Source organism: Oncorhynchus nerka, linkage group LG5 (assembly GCF_034236695.1).
Source record: "Oncorhynchus nerka isolate Pitt River linkage group LG5, Oner_Uvic_2.0, whole genome shotgun sequence".
In the NCBI taxonomy this organism is placed as follows: domain Eukaryota; kingdom Metazoa; phylum Chordata; class Actinopteri; order Salmoniformes; family Salmonidae; genus Oncorhynchus; species Oncorhynchus nerka.
The window spans coordinates 60,770,490-60,793,517 of record NC_088400.1 but is presented as its reverse complement, the minus strand read 5'-3'; the positions used below and the strand labels follow the sequence as shown (position 1 = coordinate 60,793,517).

Sequence of the window (23,028 nt, the reverse complement as noted above, 5' to 3'; positions counted from 1 at the left end):
TGTGTGTGCACGCAGAGTGCAGGGGATTACATGTGTGTGCACGCAGAGTGCAGGGGATTACGTGTGTGTGCACGCAGAGTGCAGGGGATTACATGTGTGTGCACGCAGAGTGTAGGTGATTACATGTGTGTGCACGCAGAGTGCAGGTGATTACATGTATTTCCACGCAGAGTGCAGGGGATTACATGTGTGTGCACGCAGAGTGCAGGGGATTACATGTGTGTGCACGCAGAGTGCAGGGGATTACATGTGTGTGCACGCAGAGTGCAGGGGATTATATGTGTGTGCACGCAGAGTGCAGGGGATTACATGTGTGTGCACGCAGAGTGCAGGTGATTACATGTGTGTGCACGCAGAGTGCAGGGGATTACATGTGTGTGCACGCAGAGTGCAGGGGATTACATGTGTGTGCACGCAGAGTGCAGGGGATTACATGTGTGTGCACGCAGAGTGCAGGTGATTACATGTGTGTGCACGCAGAGTGCAGGGGATTACATGTGTGTGCACGCAGAGTGCAGGGGATTACATGTATTTCCACGCAGAGTGTAGGTGATTACATGTGTGTGCACGCAGAGTGCAGGGGATGACATGTATTTCCACGCAGAGTGCAGGGGATTACATGTGTGTGCACGCAGAGTGCAGGGGATTACATGTGTGTGCACGCAGAGTGCAGGGGATTACATGTGTGTGCACGCAGAGTGCAGGGGATTACATGTGTGTGCACGCAGAGTGCAGGTGATTACATGTGTGTGCACGCAGGGGATTACATGTATTTCCACGCAGAGTGCAGGGGATTACATGTGTGTGCACGCAGAGTGCAGGAGATTACATGTGTGTGCACGCAGAGTGCAGGGGATTACATGTGTGTGCACGCAGAGTGCAGGGGATTACATGTATTTGCACGCAGAGTGCAGGGGATTACATGTGTGTGCACGCAGAGTGCAGGGGATTACATGTGTGTGCACGCAGAGTGCAGGGATTACGTGTGTGTGCACGCAGAGTGCAGGGATTACATGTGTGTGCACGCAGAGTGTAGGTGATTACATGTGTGTGCACGCAGAGTGCAGGTGATTACATGTATTTCCACGCAGAGTGCAGGGGATTACATGTGTGTGCACGCAGAGTGCAGGGGATTACATGTGTGTGCACGCAGAGTGCAGGGGATTACATGTGTGTGCACGCAGAGTGCAGGGGATTATATGTGTGTGCACGCAGAGTGCAGGGGATTACATGTGTGTGCACGCAGAGTGCAGGTGATTACATGTGTGTGCACGCAGAGTGCAGGGGATTACATGTGTGTGCACGCAGAGTGCAGGGGATTACATGTGTGTGCACGCAGAGTGCAGGGGATTACATGTGTGTGCACGCAGAGTGCAGGTGATTACATGTGTGTGCACGCAGAGTGCAGGGGATTACATGTGTGTGCACGCAGAGTGCAGGTGATTACATGTGTGTGCACGCAGAGTGCAGGTGATTACATGTGTGTGCACGCAGAGTGCAGGTGATTACATGTGTGTGCACGCAGAGTTCAGGGGATTACATGTGTGTGCACGCAGAGTGCAGGTGATTACATGTGTGTGCATTCCTTGATGCGTGTTCCCTTTCAGTCAGTCAACTTGGGTACAACACACTGTGGGGAGTCGCAGACTGGCGAAAACACAATTGGAACACGAGACTGTCTTACGTTGTGCCATCTCAACTGTTCCGTAGTGGTAGAGAGTGCTCACCCCCTGGATGTTATGTGCTGAAGTTTGCATGGTTCTCATACGTTTCCTTAATCACGAACAATTAGTTATTCTTCGAATTGCTTGGCCTGGCTATAGCAATAAGTAAACTGGCTTACGCAACCGAAACGACGAAGGCTAGGCTTGGATTCGCTACCATGCCCCAATTAATTAAAATATACTCATGTTAGTTGTCTTGTATGTCGCGGCTCGGTGCGTGCTCAGGCGGCCCTCACTTGAATCTGTTCGTGTACGAGACTAGGGGATGGCTGACACTGTTCCCCTACTAATCCGTGGCACAGGTTCTCTCGACAATCGTGTAGCATTTTTCAGGGGGCTTGGTGTTTCCGATAGTGACTTCCTCTCCCGAGTGCCTGTACCTCGGCTGATGGTTTGGGTCGTTGGTTGGGTAGAATGTCTCCCGGCTCCTGTGCGCACTGTCGCCGGTTACGGGAGGCTACTCGGAAGAGAGAGGGTGACCAGGTTCTGTGGGTATCCCGCCGCCTGTGTGTGCCAGGGTTAAGCAGCGCTTGCCTGTCTTCCCAGAAGGGTCCGGTTCCCACCTCAGTGATCCGGTCCGATGTACACTTTCGAGACCAGGTTAGCGAACAAGCGCTGCATAGCGTGCTAGCCAGATAAGCTAACTTGCCGAGGCGAGCTAGCTACTACTAGCTATTCCTGCCTCCCCACGGTGGAGTTGCTGGGGGAGCTCTCTTGTTTAGTATACATAGCATTAAGTCGCTTGGTTATTGTAAACGAACCATGCCACGGTCAAAGAGGCTAGCTAGTCGAGTTTAGGCTAAAGAGCCTCCTGGCTAATGTCAGCTAGCATGCATAACTTCTGGTGAATGAAGCTTACTAGTGTTCCCCAAAGCGCTCTTTGGGGATTCAGGCTGGGTTTCTGTATATGCACTTTGTGACATCTGCTGATGTAAAAAGGGCTTTATAAATACATTTGATTTGATTTGATTTCAAGGCCGTTTAGTTTATTATGATCAATAGTGATATCCATTCTGACTGCTACATTTGTCTTCACACAGGGGTCACGTGCTGACACAGACCAATCACGGTCAGGCAGGATACGTGGAAGCTCCCGGTTGACTATCTCAGGCAGGATGAAAACGACTACATCAACCTTGATCTTTTGCTAGTTACTCCAACAATGGCAGCAGCAGGAAAACAGTATATCTCCCATACGGTCGACGAGCAGGGATAACTTCTACATCAACACCATGACCAGCTGGCACAACTGGGGACAGCTATGGAAGAGGTTCTTCACAGTGTGTAACATCTCGAACATACCTGGAGGCGTTGTCGTCAAATAGCGGAGGATACTCTACAACCAGTTGACCCAGCGAGCCAGCACAACAGCCCATTCAGCAACTCGCTCAGGTCAGCGATGCCTGTTTATCGCTACTGGATAAATATGACGGCACCCCATCTAAATGCTGTGGCTTCCTACTTCAGTGCTCCCTCTACTTTACGCACCAGATGGGAGCCCCCACCACTGAGAGGTCCAAGGCTACCATGGTTATTTCTCTGCTGACTGGGCGGGCATTGGAATGGGCCACAGCCATCTGGGATATAGGAGAGGAGGAACTAGATTCATATGAGGGGTTCATGGCTCTGTTCAAATGCATCTTTCAATGAACCATAAACAATTAATGAACATGCACATGTGGAAGGGTCGTTAAGACACTAACAGCTTACAGATGGGAGGCAATTAAGGTCACAGTTATGAAAATGTAGGACACTAAAGAGACCTTTCTACTGACTCTGAAAAACTCCAAAAGAAAGATGCCCAGGGTCCCTGCTCATCTGCGTGAACATGCCTTAGGCATGAGGACTGCAGATGTGGCTATGGCAATAAATTGCTATGTCCGTACTGTGAGACGCCTAAGACAGCGCTACAGGGAGAAAGGACGTCCTCGCAGTGGCAGACCACATGTAACAACACCTGCACAGGATTGGTACAGCCGAACATCACACATGCGGGACATGTACAGGATGGCAACAACAACTGCCCGAGTTACACCAGGAATGCACAATCCCTTCATCAGTGCTCAGACTGTCCGCAAAAGGCTGAGAGAGGCTGGACTGAGGGCTTGTAGGCCTGTTGTAAGGCAGGTCCTCACCAGACATCACCAGACATCACACCGTCGCTGGACCAGATAGGACTGGCAAAAAGTGCTCTTCAGTGACGAGTCGCGTTTTTGTCTCACCAGGGGTGATGGTCGGATTCACGTTTATCGTCGAAGGAATGAGCGTTACACCGAGGCCTGTACTCTGGAGCGGGATCGATTTGGAAGTGGAGGGTCCATCATGGTCTGGGGCTGTGTGCCACAGCATCATCGGACTGAGCTTGTTGTCATTGCAGGCAATCTCAACGCTGTGCGTTACAGGGAAGACTTCCTTCTCCCTCATGTGTTACCCTTCCTGCAGGCTCATCCTGACATGACCCTCCAGCATGACAATGCCACCAGCCATACTGCTCGTTCTGTGCGTGGTTTCCTGCAAGACAGGAATGTCAGTGTTCTGCCATGGCCAGCGAAGAGTCCAGATCTCAATCCCATTGAGCACGTTTGGGATTTGTTGGATTGGAGGGTGAGAGCTAGGGTCATTCCCCCCAGAATTGTCCGGGAACTTGCAGGTGCCTTGGTGGAAGAGTGGGGTAACATCTCACAGCAAGAACTGGCAAATCTGGTGCAGTCCATGAGGAGGAGATGCACTGCAGTACTTAATGCTGCTGGTGACCACACCAGATACTGACAGTTACTTTTGATTTTTGACCCACCCCCCTTTGTTCAAGGACATGTTATTCTATTTCTGTTAGTCACATGTCTGTGGAACAGTTGTTGAATCTTGTTATGTTCATACAAATATTTACACATGTTAAGTTTGCTGAAAATAAACACAGTTGACAGTGAGAGGACGTTTCTTTTTTTGCTAAGTTTATTTGACTGTCCCTCATGTACTGTGTCTACAGCATTAGTCGATTCCGGTGCCACAGGGAACTTTATTGACCAGACCCTTGTCTCCTCTCTTATTAACATCTCATTCCCGCTCTCCTCTCATTTCCTGGTTCAATCCCTTGATAGGCGGCCACTAGGATCCGGAACCATTACACACATCACCCAACCACTCACCCTCACCGTAGAGTCCATTCGTCAGGAGAACATCCCCGTCTTCATCACCAGTTCACAAGATCTTTCTCGGCCTCCCTTGGCTTCAGCGCCATAATCCCACCATCTCATGGTTGAGGATTAGAATCACAGACTGGTCACCCGAATGCCGGAGGACCTCCTTCCCCATCCCCTGTGGTCCTACGTCGGTTGAGAGTCCTGTGGTTGCCCTTTAGCCCAACAACCCGGAGATATACAAGGACCTGCGGGAGGTATTCTCCAAGACCCGCGCCACCTGACCCAGGCCATGGAGGATTACATCCAAGAGGCGCTCCAACAAGTTTTCATCTGCACGTCCTCTTCTCCTGTGTCAGCTGGTTTCATCTCCGTGGCCAAGACTGATGGAGGGTTACGTCCATGTATCGATTACAAAGGACTCAATGAAATCACCACAAAGTACCGTTACCCTCTCCTGTTGTTGCCGGCAGTCATCGAACACCTTCTGGTTAACCACCAGTTTGTCAAGGCTGAGAAGTGCCAACGTCTTCAGAAGGCTGTCTCCTTCTTAGGCTACCAATTCAGCCCGCAGGGAGTGAGGATGGACGACAAGAAGGTCATGGTCAGTCCCAACCACCATTATGGGGTTATAACGGTTTTTGGGATTTTCCAACTTCTACTGCCATTTAATCAGGAACTTCAGCTCCGTCGCAGTCCCTCTCACCTCTCTCTTCGAGGGTGGTCCCTGTAGGTTGGTGTGGAGCCCAGCAGCCGACAAGGCCTTCCGTCTATTCAAGGGACGTTTCACCTCTGTCCCATTGCTCAGATATCCTTTGTGGGGGAGGTGGATGCTTCAGAGGTGGGCGTGGGGGCCAGTTCTGTCTCAATGACAGGGTAATCCACAGAAATTGTATCCGTGTACATGTTAATCTAAACTGTCCCCAGCAGAGAAGATTTACGACGTTGGTGACCGAGAGCTCCTGGCGGCAAAGTTGGCATTAACCTCTCTGGGATATGTGGGATGGTAGCGTCCCACCTGGCCAAAAGCCAGTGAAAATGCAAAGCGCCAAATTCAAATAAATTACTATCAAAATCAAACCTTCATGAAATCACACATATAAGATGCTAGATTAAAGCTACACGTGTTGTGAATCCAGGCAACATGTAATATTTCAAAAAGGCTTTTTGGCGAAAGCAAACGATGCTATTATCTGAGGGTAGCACCTCCGTAAACAAAGAGAGAAAACATATTTCAACCCTGCAGGCGCGACACAAAATGCAGAAATAAAAATATAAATCATGCCTTACCTTTGACGACCTTATTTTGTTGACACTCCAATATATCCCATAAACATCACAAATTGTCCTTTTTTTTCGATTAATTCCATCGATATATATACAAAATGTCCATTTATTTGGCGCGTTTGATCCAGAAAAACACCGGTTCCAACTTGCGCAACGTGACTACAAAATATCTCAAAAGTTACCTGTAGACTTTGCCAAAACATTTTAAACTACTTTTGTAACACAACTTTATGTATTTTTTAAAGTAAATAATCAATCAAATTGAAGACGGGATGATCTGTGTTCAATACAGGAAGTAAACAAACTGACGCTGCCTTTCTGGTCACGCGCCTCTATCTAACAGTACACTTGAGTGACCCTCGTTTTGAACAGGGCTACTTCTTCATTACACAAAGGAAAAACCTCAACCAATTTCTAAAGACTGGTGACATCCAGTGGAAGCGGTAGGGACTGCAAGAAGGTCCCTTAGAAATCTGGATTCCCAATGAAAAACCATTGAAAAGAGTGACCTCAAAAAAAAATCTGAATGGTTTGTCCTCGGGGTTTCGCCTGCTACATAAGTTCTGTTATACTCACAGACATGATTCAAACAGTTTTAGAAACTTCAGAGTGTGTCCCATCCAAATCTAATAATAATATGCATATCTTATCTTCTGAGGATGAGTAGCAGGCAGTTGAATTTGGGCATGCATTTCATCCGGACGTGAAAATACTGCCCCCTGTCACCAAGAAGTTAAAGGAGTGGAGGCGCTGGCTGGAGGGCACCAAAGAATCATTCGTCATCCGCACCGACCATCAGAACCTGGAGAACCTGTGGACAGCAAGTAGACTGAATCTGCACCAAGCAAGGTGGGCCTTTTCTTCACAATGTACGACTTCACGCTGACCTATTGCCCAGGTAAAAAAAAAACACCAAGGACGATGCCCTGTCCCATCTCTACGATTCGGGAGAGGGTCCTGTCCAGAATGCACCTATAATCCCACCCTTCCGTAGCTCCTGGACCTAGGTGTGGACATTCACCAGGCTCTGGAGAGAGAGCCCGCACCCACTAACTGTCCTCCCGAGTGCATCTACGTTCTCACGGGGATAAGGGATCGGCTGCTGACCTGCGCACACACAGCTGTCGTTGCTGGACATTGGGTAGTGCGAGGTATTTCTCGCACTACCCAATCCATCTCTGAGAAGTACTGGTGGCCTACCTTGGCACAAGATGTCACTTGTTACGTCAACTCCTGTTTCGTATGTGCCCAAACCAAATCCCCCCCGGAACGCTCCTTCAGGTAAACTCCTTCCCGTGCCTCAGCGTCCCTGGTATCTATCCATTGACTTTGTTACTGATCTCCCCCCTGACGGTTTCACCACCATTTTGGTGGTTGTGTTTAGATTTTCAAAATACTGTCATTTGATCCTGCTTTCTGGTCTCCCTACTGTTCTCCAGGTTGCTGAGGCACTATTCCAGCAGGTCTTCCAGCATTATGGCCTTCCGGAGGACATCGTCTCCGACCGTGGCCCCCAATTCACATCATGGTATGGAGAGCCTTTATGGAGAAGCTCGGGGTCGCGGTCAGCCTCACTTCCGGGTATAGGCCTCAGCCCAACGGGCAGGTGGAGAGGATCAACCAGGAGCTGGGGAGGTTCCTGAGGAGTCACTGTCAGGACCGGCAGGGAGAGTGGGCTCGATTCCTTCCGTTGGCGGTGTACACCCAGAACTCGCTACTCCTCCACTGGGTCGACCCCCTTCCAGTGTGTTCTGGGTTTTCAGCCGGCCCTGGCTCAATGGCCCCCTGGGCCAGACCGGAGCTCCTGCGGTTGATGAGTAGTACAGGCACGCAGAACCGTGGAGCAATGCTCACGTGAGACTCCAGCGCGCCGTCCACTGTCAAACCCCCGTGTACCACTCTGGGGATCGTGTCTGGCTCTCTAACAGGAACCTCACACTCCACTGGCTCTGTAAGAATCTGAGCCCCCAGTTTGTGTGTCACGGGGGGGGGGGAGGTACTGTCACATCTACTCCCACTCTTCCCCTCTGTTCGACATCGCCAGTATACTAACCACCGGTCCTAGGATCCATCATTAAGTACACCTGCACGTCATGAGGCACACCTGGACTCCATTACCTCCCCTATATCTGGCACTCCCTTAGGTTCTTTCCACAGTCAGTATTGTTTCTGTGTTTATGCGTAGACGCTATTCCTATGTTATCTCATTCCATGTTGTTTTATTAAACGTTTCACCTGCACCTGCTTCTCGACTCTCAGTGCCTCCGTTACACTATGGGTATATCAGTCTCCCGAGTAATAAATTGGCCAATTCTCTCTCTGACCACAGGGGCACCCCTCCTCTATAGGTGGCTCATTACTGGGATTCATTGCTGATTCCTGCCTGTAGCTTACTAGTCCCTATGAGTTGTCTAATGATACAGGTTATTGGTGGTTGGTAGCGGAGTCGAGGGACAAGTGTTGGACACGACCATGCTATTATCCAACACAATCTCTGTGGTTCATATGAACCCTGAAATTAGCTTCCTGTCTCCAGCTCAGAGCTTTTCATTCCTGGGAATTAGATTTGATTACAAATCGCCCCTGTCGGTTACCCCAGAAGGGTTCCGTTTCTCAGAGCTATCTGTCCCATTCCCAGCTAGGCTACAAGGCGCTTTGTCGCCAGTACCTATGGCTGGTCGGTAGGGTAACCTCCATGGTAACTTCCAGTGTTCACGGGTGTCAAAAGTGTTGTCTCCCCATGTGAGTTCAATGAAAAGTGTCCCTCCTCCACGTTCATACACACAGTTGCCAAGAGTGGTTCTTCCATTTCCACCAATCTCTCCCAGTCCCATTCAGATGGCACTTCGCGAGAGGCTCACTGTCTGCTCCGACCAGTGGCGCACATGCGCAGTGTTGCCCTAGATCATGCGAACAGTGACATCAGGGTACAAGCTACAATTTGTTGTGCGTCTCCCACGCTTCTGCAGCATTATCACACCGAATGTTCCCAAGGCCCCAGCGCCCGTTTTGAGGGAGGGAATATCCTCCCGTCGTCAGAAGCAGGCAATCCGAGGGGTTTCTATGTTGAAAATCCTGAATGGCTGGTACAGTCGGTATTTCCTGGTTCCGAAAAGGGACATGCCCTCAGCTAGCACCTTAGACTACAAACTCAGAATGCTCACGAGCCGCAGGCTATTACAGCCTATTGGCTGGTGGCGGCAGAGTCGAGGGCCACGCAGTGTTACACACATCCATACTACTTTCCCATATTCAGTTTCTAGACTTCCTAAGAAACCATAAAAACAGCTGTCTGACTCCATCTCAGCGCATACCGTTTCTGGGTCTGGAGTTAGACTCACTCGCATATCGCTCTTTCTATCCCTGAGGAGGGTGTTCAGGTTCCGGCTCTGCTCAGCCAAATTTTGGCTGGGCTACGCCCACTGGGGATGATGGCTTCTGTGATGGAAGTCATTCCCCTGGGGCTAGTGTTGATGCGGCCACTCACCTGGACGCATCTCACAGCCTTACCCGGTCGCTTTGGGTGTCCCCAGTCAGGCCTTCAGGCCCTGGCCCAGTGGTGGGACCCTCTGCTATTGTTAGGGGGCTCCCATGGACTGAGTTATATCTGGCAGACGCATCCCCCCCAAGGGATGTACGATGGCAACTCGATTCGGGAGGGATGGATACTGATGCGGAGTGCACCATATCAATTACCCAGAGCTCCTAACGGTATATCGGCGCTCAGGCACTTCCCCTTGCTTTTGTTGGGCTGGCTTGTGTTGGTCAGAACCAACAATATGTCAGTGGTGGTATGCATCAACAGATGGGGAGAGACTCTCACTTCCTCCTAAACTTGGCTCGGTCCCTATTTCTGGGGAGCAGTGTGTACATGCTCTCGCTTTGGGCCACTGTTCCCTGAAGGAGGGAAATTTATATTTACATTTACATTTAAGTCATTTAGCAGACGCTCTTATCCAGAGCGACTTACAAATTGGTGCTTTCACCTTATGACATCCAGTGAAATGAGGTACAACACCTGTTTGGCCCCACGCCGCCCGTTCCTGGGCTCGGTGAAGAGCGGTATTAAATTGAAGAAATAAATCCAAGCCTCACGCTTATCATCTGTAGAAGGCGGGGCTTCCAGCAGGGCGTGGCCTTATCAGGCATGATTGTAGACCCTTCAGTCGCAAGAGTGCGACTCCCCCATAGTATGTTGTACCTCGTTTCCCTCCAGAGAACAGCAGTTATAGTCATAATGTTAAGTTTACTTTATGCACTCGATGTACATACACTCATCACATATACCTATTGAGAAAGATCAATGCCCACTATGCCATGAACTGAGCAACCATGTGCAGTAGCATAGGTTTGCTCATCGACCATGTACACTCTTGTGCAGTCACGGTAATAACATTTCTTACAACATTCTTTCTTTCTCTCAGGGGCAGACGTTGGGTGGTAGACCTACGGCAGGATGAGTGGGATCCTGAAGAGGAAGTTTGAGGAGGTGGAGGTGGACAGCCCCTCCCCCTGCCTCTCTCTCCGGAGGTCCGATGACGAGGTCTCTGCCGGCAGCGACAGCGGGAACAGCAGCGACAGCGTCAACCCAGGAACCTCCACCCCCGTCGCCCGTGAGTTGCTTACCCAGCATTTATGTACTTGACTGCTTAACTAACACAGCCAGCTTTGCCAACTTCGGACAACACTGTCAACTATTTGACACAAAGTGAATGAAATAGCACCTTACATTGTGCTGCTGAGTAGCCATCCATCTTTTCAGTGGAATAAAACTCCCAGTTAATAGAACCACTTCCTCACCTACTGCTTTTCAACTCAGATGGGATTCCCTCAAGCACCACCAGCATAGAGAGCCTCAGTGGGATTAGAATGATAGAGAGAAACAGGAAGTAACTCTTGGGAGTAGTGTGATTTCATCTCTCTCTAGGAGTCATAGCTGGTGATCTCCCCTAGCTCCTGCTCCCTGTGGGTTTTTAGATGACAGGGAGGATGTGAGGGATGCTAAAACTCAAGGGGTCCATAGGGATATCCATAGCAGCAACACTCACTTAAGGGCTCACGAGTGGCACAGCGGTCTAAGGCACTGCATCTCAGTGCAAGAGGAGTCACTACAGTCCCTGGTTCGAACCCAAGTTGTATCACATCTGGCCATGATTGGGAGTCCCATAAGGTGGCGCATAATTGGCCCAGCGTCGTCCAGGTTTGGCCGGGGGTAGGCCATCATTGTAAATAAAAATGTGTTCTTAACTGACTTGTCTAATTAAATAAAGGTACAATTTTAAAAAATGATATAGTGATACTTTGTCTCTAAATGCCCCCTTTCTCTCCATCCCTCCTTCTCTCCCTATCCCTCCCTCTTAACAGCCTCCTCTATCTTGAGGTGTGAGAAGCGCCTGCTGGTGCGCAATGTGCACTTTGAGAGCGTGACGGTGTACTACTTCAGCCGGCGCCAGGGCTTCACCAGCGTGCCCACGCAGGGCGGCAGCACCCTGGGCATGTCCACACGCCACAGCTGGGTGCAGCGCTACACCCTGGGGGAGTTCGCTGTGGAGCAGGAGAGAAGCCACCGAGACATGCTGCGAGACCACCTCAAAGAGGAGAAACTCAACTCCATCAAACTCAAGGTAGTGTCATAACTCTCCCGTGACGATCTGAAGGATCAGTTTACAGGGGGGTCCATTCTACAGCGTGCTCTCTCTCTCGTAGAGGGGGAGAGCGGGAAGACGACTGTTTTATGGTCGGTCATAACATACGCTGCCCTTATGCTCTGTAGTGTTCGAGATTGGAATGTAAACTGTGGAACACAGAGAGACCCTCGAACATCAAAAGTTTGAATAATTAAACAATGTTTCTATTTTTGAGAATGTGGGAATGGTCTGTGGACACTTAAGGGACAGTCATGTCGAGTGTTTCATTTGGTGATCTAATGAAGGACGGGAAACACACATAACTGTATATCTTACAGTGTACATTTCCCAGCTGTCAGGTTTACATCGAAATATTGTGAAACATATGTGATTAAACGTTCAACTATTTGTGAAAAGATGTAATGTTCTAAATGAGAAAATATGGGTTTTCATTATGTCGGCGTCATGGACTCGCGCCTTTTTCCACAGAGTATAAAGCCCACTTCCTACAAAATTTCCATCAAGTCAGAGAACGCTGGGAGTCCCCATGTTGGAATGGCTCGAATTCTATAGATCATTAGACCATACAGCTGTAGTTTTGGCTACAAGGCTGGAAATGGTTCATCTCCGAGACTATCAATCACTACAGAATAAGAGAAAATCTTAGACATTTAATTGCTAGTCTAGTAGGAGAATACCGACGATCGCCGAAACATCTATTCTAAGAACATGGTACGCCTGACGTATCCATTACAACAGACACTATCCAGAGCCGCGGAGAAAGCTACAACCACGAAGGACATTGTGACTTCTGGGGAAGTTTACCAGAAACTCTCTGATGAACTGACTCTCCAGCAGACGGACAGGCGATTCCAGCAGAAGACAACAACGACATACGGGCGTAAATCTAGACATTGCTATTATTTTCGAATGAGCGGCCGTTCATGTGCAAAGGATTAGCATTTCAATTAATATAATTATCAACTGTGTGTAATGAATCCATTTCGTCTTTCCCGCTTTTTCTCCGTCCGGACCCCTTTCATTTGTCTACCAAGCCGTCATATTGGCTTCGTCCGCTAAGGACTTTTTCTTTGTATCAGGTAGTAACCCACATATCTACAGTTTGTTTTATGTCATTCGGTGTGGTTAGTTAGTAAATAAATAAGCCCGTTTTTATATCGACACTCTAAAATTGACACTCTATAAACAACATTTTTTCATGGTGCCCCGACTTCCTAGTTTAAAGTTTTGTGATTAGTTTAATTGCGTAATTAAATTACACATAGATAATTGCTTTGATAATATACAGTCTTCACATTTAATGATAGTCCAGACACGACAGTAGCCAACTCCAATGAAATTGCAATAAAATGCTAATTAAAATGCAAATTAATTACTTAAAAATCATACAATGTGATTTTCTGGATTTTTGTTTTAGATTCCGTCTCTCACAGTTGAAGTGTATCTATGATAAAAATGACAGACCTCTATATGCTTTGTAAGTAGGAAAACCTGCAAAATCGGCAATGTATCAAATACTTGTTCTCCCCACTGTATTGATATATATACATATACATATATTATTATTATTATTTATTTTTTTCAGGATTTTGGAAATTCTCCCATGACCCCCATTTTCATATAAGGCGACCCATCCCCCCACCCCTATGCGGTCGCAACCCCTAGTTTGGGAACCACTAGTCTAACGGATGGCAGCCGAGACTATCTAACTGAAGGCACCCCGAGTCTGTCTAACTGAAGGCAGCCGAGTCTGTCTAACTGAAGGCAGCCGAGTCTGTCTAACTGAAGGCAGACGAGTCTGTCTAACTGAAGGCAGCCGAGTCTGTCTAACTGAAGGCAGCCGAGTCTGTCTAACTGAAGGCACCCCGAGTCTGTCTAACTGAAGGCAGCCGAGTCTGTCTAACTGAAGGCAGCCGAGTCTGTCTAACTGAAGGCAGCCGAGTCTGTCTAACTGAAGGCAGCCGAGTCTGTCTTAAGGAAAGCAGCCGAGTCTGTCTAACTGAAGGCAGCCGAGTCTGTCTTAAGGAAAGCAGCCGAGTCTGTCTAACTGAAGGCAGCCGAGTCTGTCTTAAGGAAAGCAGCCGAGTCTGTCTTAAGGAAAGCAGCCGAGTCTGTCTAACTGAAGGCAGCCGAGTCTGTCTAACTGAAGGCAGCCGAGTCTGTCTAACTGAAGGCAGCCGAGTCTGTCTTAAGGAAAGCAGCCGAGTCTGTCTAACTGAAGGCAGCCGAGTCTGTCTTAAGGAAAGCAGCCGAGTCTGTCTAACTGAAGGCAGCCGAGTCTGTCTTAAGGAAAGCAGCCGAGTCTGTCTTAAGGAAAGCAGCCGAGTCTGTCTAACTGAAGGCAACCGAGTCTGTCTAACTGAAGGCAGCCGAGTCTGTCTTAAGGAAAGCAGCCGAGTCTGTCTAACTGAAGGCAGCCGAGTCTGTCTAACTGAAGGCAGCCGAGTCTGTCTAACTGAAGGCAGCCGAGTCTGTCTTAAGGAAAGCAGCCGAGTCTGTCTAACTGAAGGCAGCCGAGTCTGTCTTAAGGAAAGCAGCCGAGTCTGTCTAACTGAAGGCAGCCGAGTCTGTCTTAAGGAAAGCAGCCGAGTCTGTCTTAAGGAAAGCAGCCGAGTCTGTCTAACTGAAGGCAGCCGAGTCTGTCTAACTGAAGGCAGCCGAGTCTGTCTTAAGGAAAGCAGCCGAGTCTGTCTAACTGAAGGTTTGGACTATGTCTTTGTGTTAAAGTATCCAGCAGTGCAGTGACAAATTCAGTGTATTAATAATAGATTGCATAAGGCACACACAGTGGCACTTGTCCAAGTGCCTAAAGTGCAGTACATTGTACACCAATGTGTAGCATGGCAACTATTTTTTTGTGCTAGAAATCAGCTAACATAGCAGAGAGATGAGGAAGGAATGTTTGCCCATTTGTAAGCCGGGGATAACCAGGAAAGCAGGATAGCATTAGGACTAGGTTATGAGTTCAAGGCTAATGACAAATTACATTAAAAGCCTGAGTGGCACAGTCCTTTCTAGTCAAAATGACCTTTACATTCCTTATAATGTATTTATTCAGTGTATTCACTAGCACTTTCAGCTGCTTTATCGCAGAGATTCTAATCCAACACAAGGGGATGCGCTAACACAAGCAGGCAGCCATGTAATTGTTATCAATAATAATCCCCCTCATTGGTTTATGCTGATTCCTCACACGTCGCTGTGACCTCGGACAGAGTGTTGGGAGTATCAACTTTCTTTGAACAACCTGTGTAAACCATTTGTGTTGAATTGATTTACATCACCACCTAAGGTATTATAGTCAGGAGATGAGCATTTATTTCATAGATGCAAGGACACACATATAAGCACCTAGAGCAGTCTATATGACATGACTTTACAAGAGCCCAGATACATTATACACTGAGTATACAAAACGGTAAGAACACCTGCTCTTTCCATGACACAGCCTGACCGTGTAAATCCAGGTGAAAGCTGTGATCCCTCATTGATGTCACTTGTTATATCCACTTCAATCAGTGTAGATGAAGGGGAGGTTAAAGGTTAAACAAATGTTTTTAAGCTTTGAGAATTTAGACATGGATTGTGTGTGTGTGTGCCATTCAGAGCTTGAATGGGCAAGACAACAGATTGAAGTGCCTTTGAACAGGGTATTGTAGTAGGCGCCGGGCGGTTTGTGTCAAGAACTGCAACGCTGCTGGGTTTTCTATATTCAACAGGTTCCCGTGTGTATCAACAATGGTCCACCACCTAAAGGACATGCAGCCAACTTGACAAAACTGTGGGAAGCATTGGAGTCATCATGGGCCAGCATCCCCGTGGAACGCTTTTGACACCTTGTAGAGTCCATGCCCTGACGAATTGAGGCTGGTCGGAGGGCAAAAGGGGGTGCAACTCAATATTAGGAAGGTGTTCGGGTTTACTCCGTGTGCATCACGAGAGAGCATCACCATCTACTCGTGTGTTTTTTCTTCCAGCTGACCAATAATGGCACTGTGGAGTCGGACGAGGCCGAGTCACTGACCTTGGACGACATCTCAGAGGACGACATCGACCTGGACAACGCGGAGGTGGACGAGTACTTCTTCCTGCAGCCGATGACCACCAGGCGGCGCCGCGCTCTCCTCCGGGCGTCTGGGGTGCGACGCATTGACGTGGAGGAGAAGCACGAGCTGCGGGCCATCCGGGTGTCCCGGGAGGAGTGCGGCTGTGACTGCACGGGGCTGTGCAACCCTGCGACCTGCGCTTGCAGCCTGGCCGGCATCAAGTGCCAGGTAAATGGAGCTGTGGTGAGGGTCTCCTGAATTACCTCTGTCAGTATGTTTGCCTGTTAAATGATGGCTGGCTGGCTGGCCCGCTACTGGATAGCTGGCTGTTTGCCTGGCTGTTTGACCGTCTGCTATGCTTATGCATCTGTTTATGTGTTCGTTATTCATTGGAAACGGAACCGTCCAGTATTGGAGGCTAACTGAGGCGTTGGTTGTCTGTCTGTACAGGTAGATCGCATGTCATTCCCGTGCGGCTGCAGCAAGGAGGGCTGCAGTAACAGCACAGGTCGTGTCGAGTTCAACCCCATCCGTGTTCGCACCCACTTCCTGCACACCATCATGAAGCTGGAGCTGGAAAAGAGCCACGAGCAACAACTACCACAGGTCACCATTGGTTACCACAGAGAACTACCAGTCAACATCCCTGTCCAGCGTGCTCTGCAGTACCCCCTGATGTCTGACAACATCCCAGTCCCGCAGGCTCCCATCATGCACCTGCCGAGTGCCAGCGACGTGGAGCAGCATCTAGAAGAGGAAGTGGACGAAGATGAGGAAGATGATGAGGAGGAGGATGATGACGATGGTAGTAGTTTATGTAGTGGCCTCTCGGACTGCAGCACCGACAGCCTGCACACTAGTGACTCTGAGGAGGAGGAGGAGGAAGATGACTGTGAGTCTATGGAGGAGGGGGTGAGTGGACCCCCAGTCTCTCACACAGAGGTGGTCCCTCTCTCCTCTGTGTTGGGTTACAGTGATTGCACACAGACCAACACCAACCGCGCTAACCCCAACTCATACTACCACAACCCTTCATCAGGGTACTACCAGATGGACAACTCAGCCAAGCTGAACCCCACACCAAAATCCCCTTGTGAAGCTCCCTCACTCCGCCTCTCACTCCCCAACAGGGAGGGGGCCACAGATGGCCCCACGGTCGTGTCACAGGAGCAGCCTAAAACCACCTCCGAGCCGCACACAGACCACCTCAGCCAGATAGAGGGACTGTATATGCATTTTCCCCACACTGACAAAGCACCAGCAGCCAACGCCTGTTCCTCAGCCCCGCAGCAGAGCAACACTCCCCACAGTGGGGAGACTAGTACACTACACCATGAGCAGCCCTGTCAGACACAGGTTAGCGTTTTTCATCATGAATCTTGTTCTAGAGGCAACTCTGCGGAGTGGTCACTAGCTGGCACAGCCACAAAGTCATAAAATCAGTTTTAAACCTAACCTTAACCCTAAACGTAACCACACTGCTAACCCTAATGCCTAACTCTAACCTTAAGACCAAAAGCACATTTTTGAATTTTTACAATATAGCCAATTTTGACTCAGTAGCTGGCCTATCTAAGGGGAAATCGCTCACATCTGCCTCCAGGACAAGACTCATGACAATAATTGTCAATCAGCCTTTCAGACAGACATGAACGGTAATGATATTACACTTTCACTGAAGAATAGCACACGGTCTGAGGTATCTGTGGGGACTAAGGAGCAGCAAAGCCAAGGGTCTTTCAACGGGCTGGCTGAGGCGTCCTCTCTCCTGCCTGAGAATTAAAGGGATCCACCCATTCTAGAGACTAACACTAGTCACTAGCAGTGTCAGGTAGACTTGTGGCGAGTTCAATGAAACTGGTTAGTGTGATAAGTCAAATAAGCATTCCTTTGCAGCAAGTATGTACATTCGGATTAATGTGCTGACCAACTTAATTAAAGGGATACTTCAGGAGGCAATGATCGCCTTCTCCAGATCCAGATGAACTTGTGGATACCATTTTTATGTCTCTGCGTGTAGTTTGAAAGAAGCTGCTAACTAGCGTTAGCGCAATTGCTAACTAGAGTTAGCGCAATGACTGGAAGTCTATGGAAACCAGATGTTAGCTGTGACCATAGACTACCAGTCATTGCACTAACACTAGTGAGCATTGGCTTGCAAAACTACCTCTAACTTCCTTCGTACAGGGATGAAGGATGCAGGGACATAAAAATGGTATCCTTAAGTTCATCGGACTGGGACTGGGGAAGTAGATAATGGGCTTCATTGCCAAAATCCTGAAGTATCCCTTTACTAGTGAAACTACATGATGTCAGTATCAATTATCAATTCATTTTCTGCACAGGAATAATGCTGTTGTTGACCTATCCTAGAAACCGGGTCGCCCGTTTGATTGTGTAGAACCTGAAGGACGGTGTTTGTTGTTTTCAACTCCTGATGAATGTACCTTTTTTAAAGTGAACGATTAGGTTTCAACGGCAAGTTGTGGGGTTTTGCCTCAGAAGGATCTTTGCACATTATTGCGCACACAGTTTCCAGGTCCTGGTTCTGAATGTCTAACCGCTACTGGACGATGACTGTGAAATAGTTAGAATTTTCAAAAATGATTCCTTGTCGAATGGGAAAATGAAAAGATGATCACATTTTAGTTAAACGAATGAACAAAGATAGACGGTAGGGCTCGGACGATATCAGCAACGCGATACTTGTGAGTCACGTGGCAATGAAACAAAACACGATGGCGGCTTTAACTTCTTTAGGAAAACAGCCCTAATGTTGGAAATAAACATTGCTCACAATATTTATATAGAGCAGGTTTTTAAAAGACCGAAGAGTTTTTTCTGCTTCATGTTTACATTCTTGCCATGGAAAAAAGTATTGCAGTACTGGTATAGTCACAGCCTTGGTAGATTGAGCTTTTATATGGAGTGAACTGGAAAATGTATATATTTGTATTTATGTATTTATTTATGGCTATACAAAGTGTATGTAATATAATGTGCGTTTTGATAATGACAGCATGCTGTTGTTAGTACTGATGACAAATCAACACGATTTTGAGGTACTACTATTATTAAGCGTTGGTCTCTTGCTGACTTGTGTTGTCTCATAGATGTTGAATACTTTGCATGTATTTTGTTGAAAGGAAAAACACCCTGTTTTAAAAATGAACTTTTTTAAATATATATATATATATGCAGTGAGAATGTCAAAAGGAAACAAATGAAAGAACATTTGTACTTTACGTTAGATTGGACAGTTAGATTGACAATCCTCCAAGATACTGTAGTTAGAGCCACAGACTTATAACCATCTCTAGTCTAACCACTGCATTTAGGTCCATTTTCAATTGGACCATGAAACTTGGAAAATGTACGTCGTTTGAAATCGTTTTATACATCTTGCTTAATTTCACGAGACAAGCTATATTTTCAGTGCTGCTATTATGATTTGTTATCGAGCTTTATTGTCACATGCACAGGACACAGCAGGTGTAAAACAGTGCAGGGAGAACCTTAACTTGCGAGCTCTTTCCCAGAAATGCGTAATAACGGTTGTAATACAGATGAAAACAGGTGAAATGTGACAGAAGAATAGAGTTATATAACGTTCTTATATACAGGTCAGTACAGTACCAGTACTGTTATTACAGTGTGCAGGGGGTACTGGAGGGATTGAGGAAGGAATGGACCTACTCCATCACAACATGTTCTTTTTCTCCACTCGCTTTTCTCTATGTATCCAGTCTCTTCATCTAGCCCCTTTATGGTTCTCCTCGCTCTCTTTCTCACGCTCTCTTGCCCTCATGACCTCTCTCTCCTCTCGCCCATCCTGTGACATCATATCACGTCAGCCAATGAGGTGGTGTGTAGCGTAAGGGTGCCAAAGCATTCATGATCTATAGTGAAGTAAGCTACCAGTCTGTACCAGTCTCTGCTATTCTGCTGTAGATATGATTAGGTAGTCTATATTGTGGTCAGTGTGAAAATGGGTATTTATTGTGGTTTATTCCCGCAGCAGTCTGTTGTGTCATGAAGGCCTTGAAGTGCACAGAGCTCATGTTGTCTTTGGTTTGTCCCAAATGGCACCTTATTCCCTTTATAGTGCACTTCTTTTGAACAAGGAAGTAGTACCCTTATAGGGTATTTGGGACACAGACTTCCTGTTCGGTTTAGTTTTGTTCCAGAATGTCTCTTTGTTTATCAAGACTGCCTAGAACTGGGGGCCAAAAATAGATTTTCTCTGTTTGTCTCTTCTTTTTTACACCACCATTTGTTCCTTTTTCCACAAACATCAGACTTTGAGAATAAATAACCAATGGAATAATTGTGTCCCGTGTCAATCATTTTGGTTACGGAGTATTATGACCTTGACATTTTGTCAAGATGAATCATACATATCAGTAATGTATTGTTGTAATTATTAAAGGAAGACAAAATGTACATCCTCGACTTAAATATGGCTGTTTCAGATTATAGTTTATTTGTAAAAAAAAAAGTATTTGTCAACACCCATTTTCCAGTTCCAAATGTAGCCTCTGAAATCCCCAGAGAAAACCAGTGCCATGTTGACTGTCTCGCCCAACAGAGTCGGAGTGAGATGGATTCTCCGGAATGTGTCTGTTTCCCAGGGTAACACATAGCTAAGACTGCTGTCTTGCGCTCAAGACCTCTACATTATGTAATGAATTTGAGGAGTTATTTCAGTAATGTCTAAGCAACTGATTTTTCCAGGATATACAGTGCCTTCGGAAGGTATTCAGACGCCTAGTCTCCCAGTCCCTGCCGCTGAAAAACACCCGCACAGCTTGATGCTGCCACCACCATACTTCACCATAGGGATGGTGCCAGGTTTCCTCCAGATGTGACGCTTGGCATTCAGGCCAAAGAGTTGAATATTGGTTTCATCAGACCAGATAATCTTGTTTCTCATGGTTTGAGAGTCTTTAGGTGCATTTTGGCCAACTCCAAGTGGGCTGTCATATGCCTTTTACTTTTGAGTGGCTTCTGTCTGGCCACTCTACCATAAAGGCATGATTGGTGGAGTGCTGCAGGGATGGTTCTGGAAGGTTCTCCCATCTCCACAGAGGAACTCTAGAGCTCTGTCAGTGACCATGAGGTTCTTGGTCACCTCCCTTCTCCACGATTGCTCAGTTTGGCCGGGCGGCCAGCTCTAAGAAGAGTCTTGGTGGTTCCACACTTCTTCCATTTAAGAATGATGAAGGCCATTTTGTTGTTGGAGACCTTCAATGCTGCAGAAATGGTTTGGTACCCTTCCTCAGATCTGTGCCTCAACATAATCCTGTCTCGGAGCTCTACTGAGAATTCCTTCGACCTCATGGCTTGTTTTTACTCTGACGTGCACTGTCAACTGTGGGACCTTATATAGACAGGTGTGTACCTTTCCAAATCAAGTCCAGTCAATTGAATTTACCACAGGTGGACTCCAATCAAGTGTAGAAACATCTCAAGGATGATCAATGGAAACAGGTGTCTCATAGCAAAGGGTCTGAATACTTATGTAAATAAGGTATTTCAGTTTGCTTAATATTTTTTCAAAAATGTCTATGAACCTGTTTTTGCTTTGTCATTATGGGGTATTGTGTGTAGATAGCTGAGGATTTTTTTGTTTGATTAATACCTTTTAGAATAAGGCTGTATGTGGAAAAATTCAAGGGGTCCGAATACTTTCTGAAGGCACTTTATGTATTGTTATTTAGTATAAAGTCAGTTATAGCTGATACGATTCTGTTCTTGTTGATACCTTTGAAAGTAGTGATTGTAATGAATTGAGACATTTCCGAAACTGCATTAGGAACAAGGTCTTAGTTTTAAACTGACTATCAAATCAGTCAGTCTACTGTGGTGTTCTTTCTCTATACCTGGACAGTTGACAACAGATTTAATCATGTCTAAATTATGGCTTAATGAGGAGTTCAGTAACAACATTGAAATAATCATTATTGCATTATTAAAATTACATAATACAAATACAATAAATTAGTACAGGTTATATGGTTTGACTCAATGGAACTTGATGACAAAATCAAAATTCCCTTGCTGGGGGGGGGGGGGGGGGGGTTGTTTATTGCTCATTTGTGCTGTTGCTGTGCAACTATTTCGAGGTAATCATGGAAATTATTCTCAAGAGTTCAACAGACATAATAACCTACTATAATGACATCATTTGAGTACTTAATTGAGCACATAAATTCAGCCTACTGCATGGTTTGAGCCAGTCAACAAGCACTCATAGAACATGTTTATTGAAAATCTCCTTGAAATCATCCAGAAGTGCTTCCCAGACTGGTCATGTGTCTCCCCACCTCTAGGTGGAGCCACTGGCCTTATTTTGCATGGAGTCCTCTCTTTGGTGGCAGGCAGGTTAGGGTATAAGGTGGTCCTGTCTTCCCACCTCACGCAGGCTAATCTGTTCCTGAATGGGGACCTTGTCATGGCTCACTGCTCATGGGTGTGTATTAAACCAACATTTACTCAAACAGACCCCCACTACAGCAGGTGCTGAGCACACAAAGGACTTGTATGGATTAAAGCGCAGGGATATGAAGGCAGTTCATTGATACTATGCATATACTGTAATACTGTACAGTATAACAAGTGTATGCCATGGCTTCTGATCATGGTGTTTTTTTTTTTCTGATGCAGGGAAGGAGGGAAGGACAGGGGTCGGGAAGGGTATGCCTGCTCGCTGCAAGGTATTGTGGGTAGGCAGTTGGGAGACACTACTGATCAATCAAAAGCGGGGGAGCTGTGATGTAAGGTTGCCAAGCAACAGCAGGGGAGAATCTGGCGGCAGGATCAGCAAAGTGTTTTGAGGGGGTAAGGGTGGGGGTAATCTCAATCTCTCTCCCTCTGTATACAGCTGATATATGTGTCCCTGCTGCCTATTGACCATTCAACATGCTAACAATAGATTGCATAGCGCAACAGTTTAATCTGATTGAAAATATTCTGTGTACAAAGTATGCTTTCCAAAATCGGTTTTATTTTGGAAATCTTGATTTTGTGTTTTGTGGCCACATCTTTGGTCCGACCAAAAATGTCCCTCGTCACACATTTATATTTCAGTGTAGCATGAAATTCAACCACATCCCGGCAACCAGACATCCAGCCATCGTCATACTTTCTGATAGAGCACAGCTTAAAAGAGAAAGGTAACAGGTGT

At 47.1% G+C, this 23,028-nt stretch overlaps 1 protein-coding gene across 2 annotated transcripts in view; it reads left to right on the top strand.

Annotated features, from left to right (window-relative positions):
• The window catches only part of LOC115129759 (cysteine/serine-rich nuclear protein 3-like), a 30,299-nt gene extending 12,813 nt beyond the window's left edge, over positions 1-17,486 (top strand). The window contains exons 3-6 of one of the 2 annotated variants that reach the window (XM_029660454.2): positions 10,573-10,761; positions 11,513-11,772; positions 15,774-16,070; positions 16,293-17,486. In XM_029660454.2, the coding sequence (XP_029516314.2) occupies positions 10,605-10,761; positions 11,513-11,772; positions 15,774-16,070; positions 16,293-17,279 (1,701 nt within the window). In that variant the 5' untranslated portion in view covers positions 10,573-10,604 and the 3' untranslated portion in view covers positions 17,280-17,486. Of the gene's footprint in view, positions 1-10,572; positions 10,762-11,512; positions 11,773-15,773; positions 16,086-16,292 lie in introns of both variants that reach the window. The other variant, XM_065018815.1, reaches the window with a different exon arrangement.
• Positions 17,487-23,028: the final 5,542 nt, after the last annotated feature.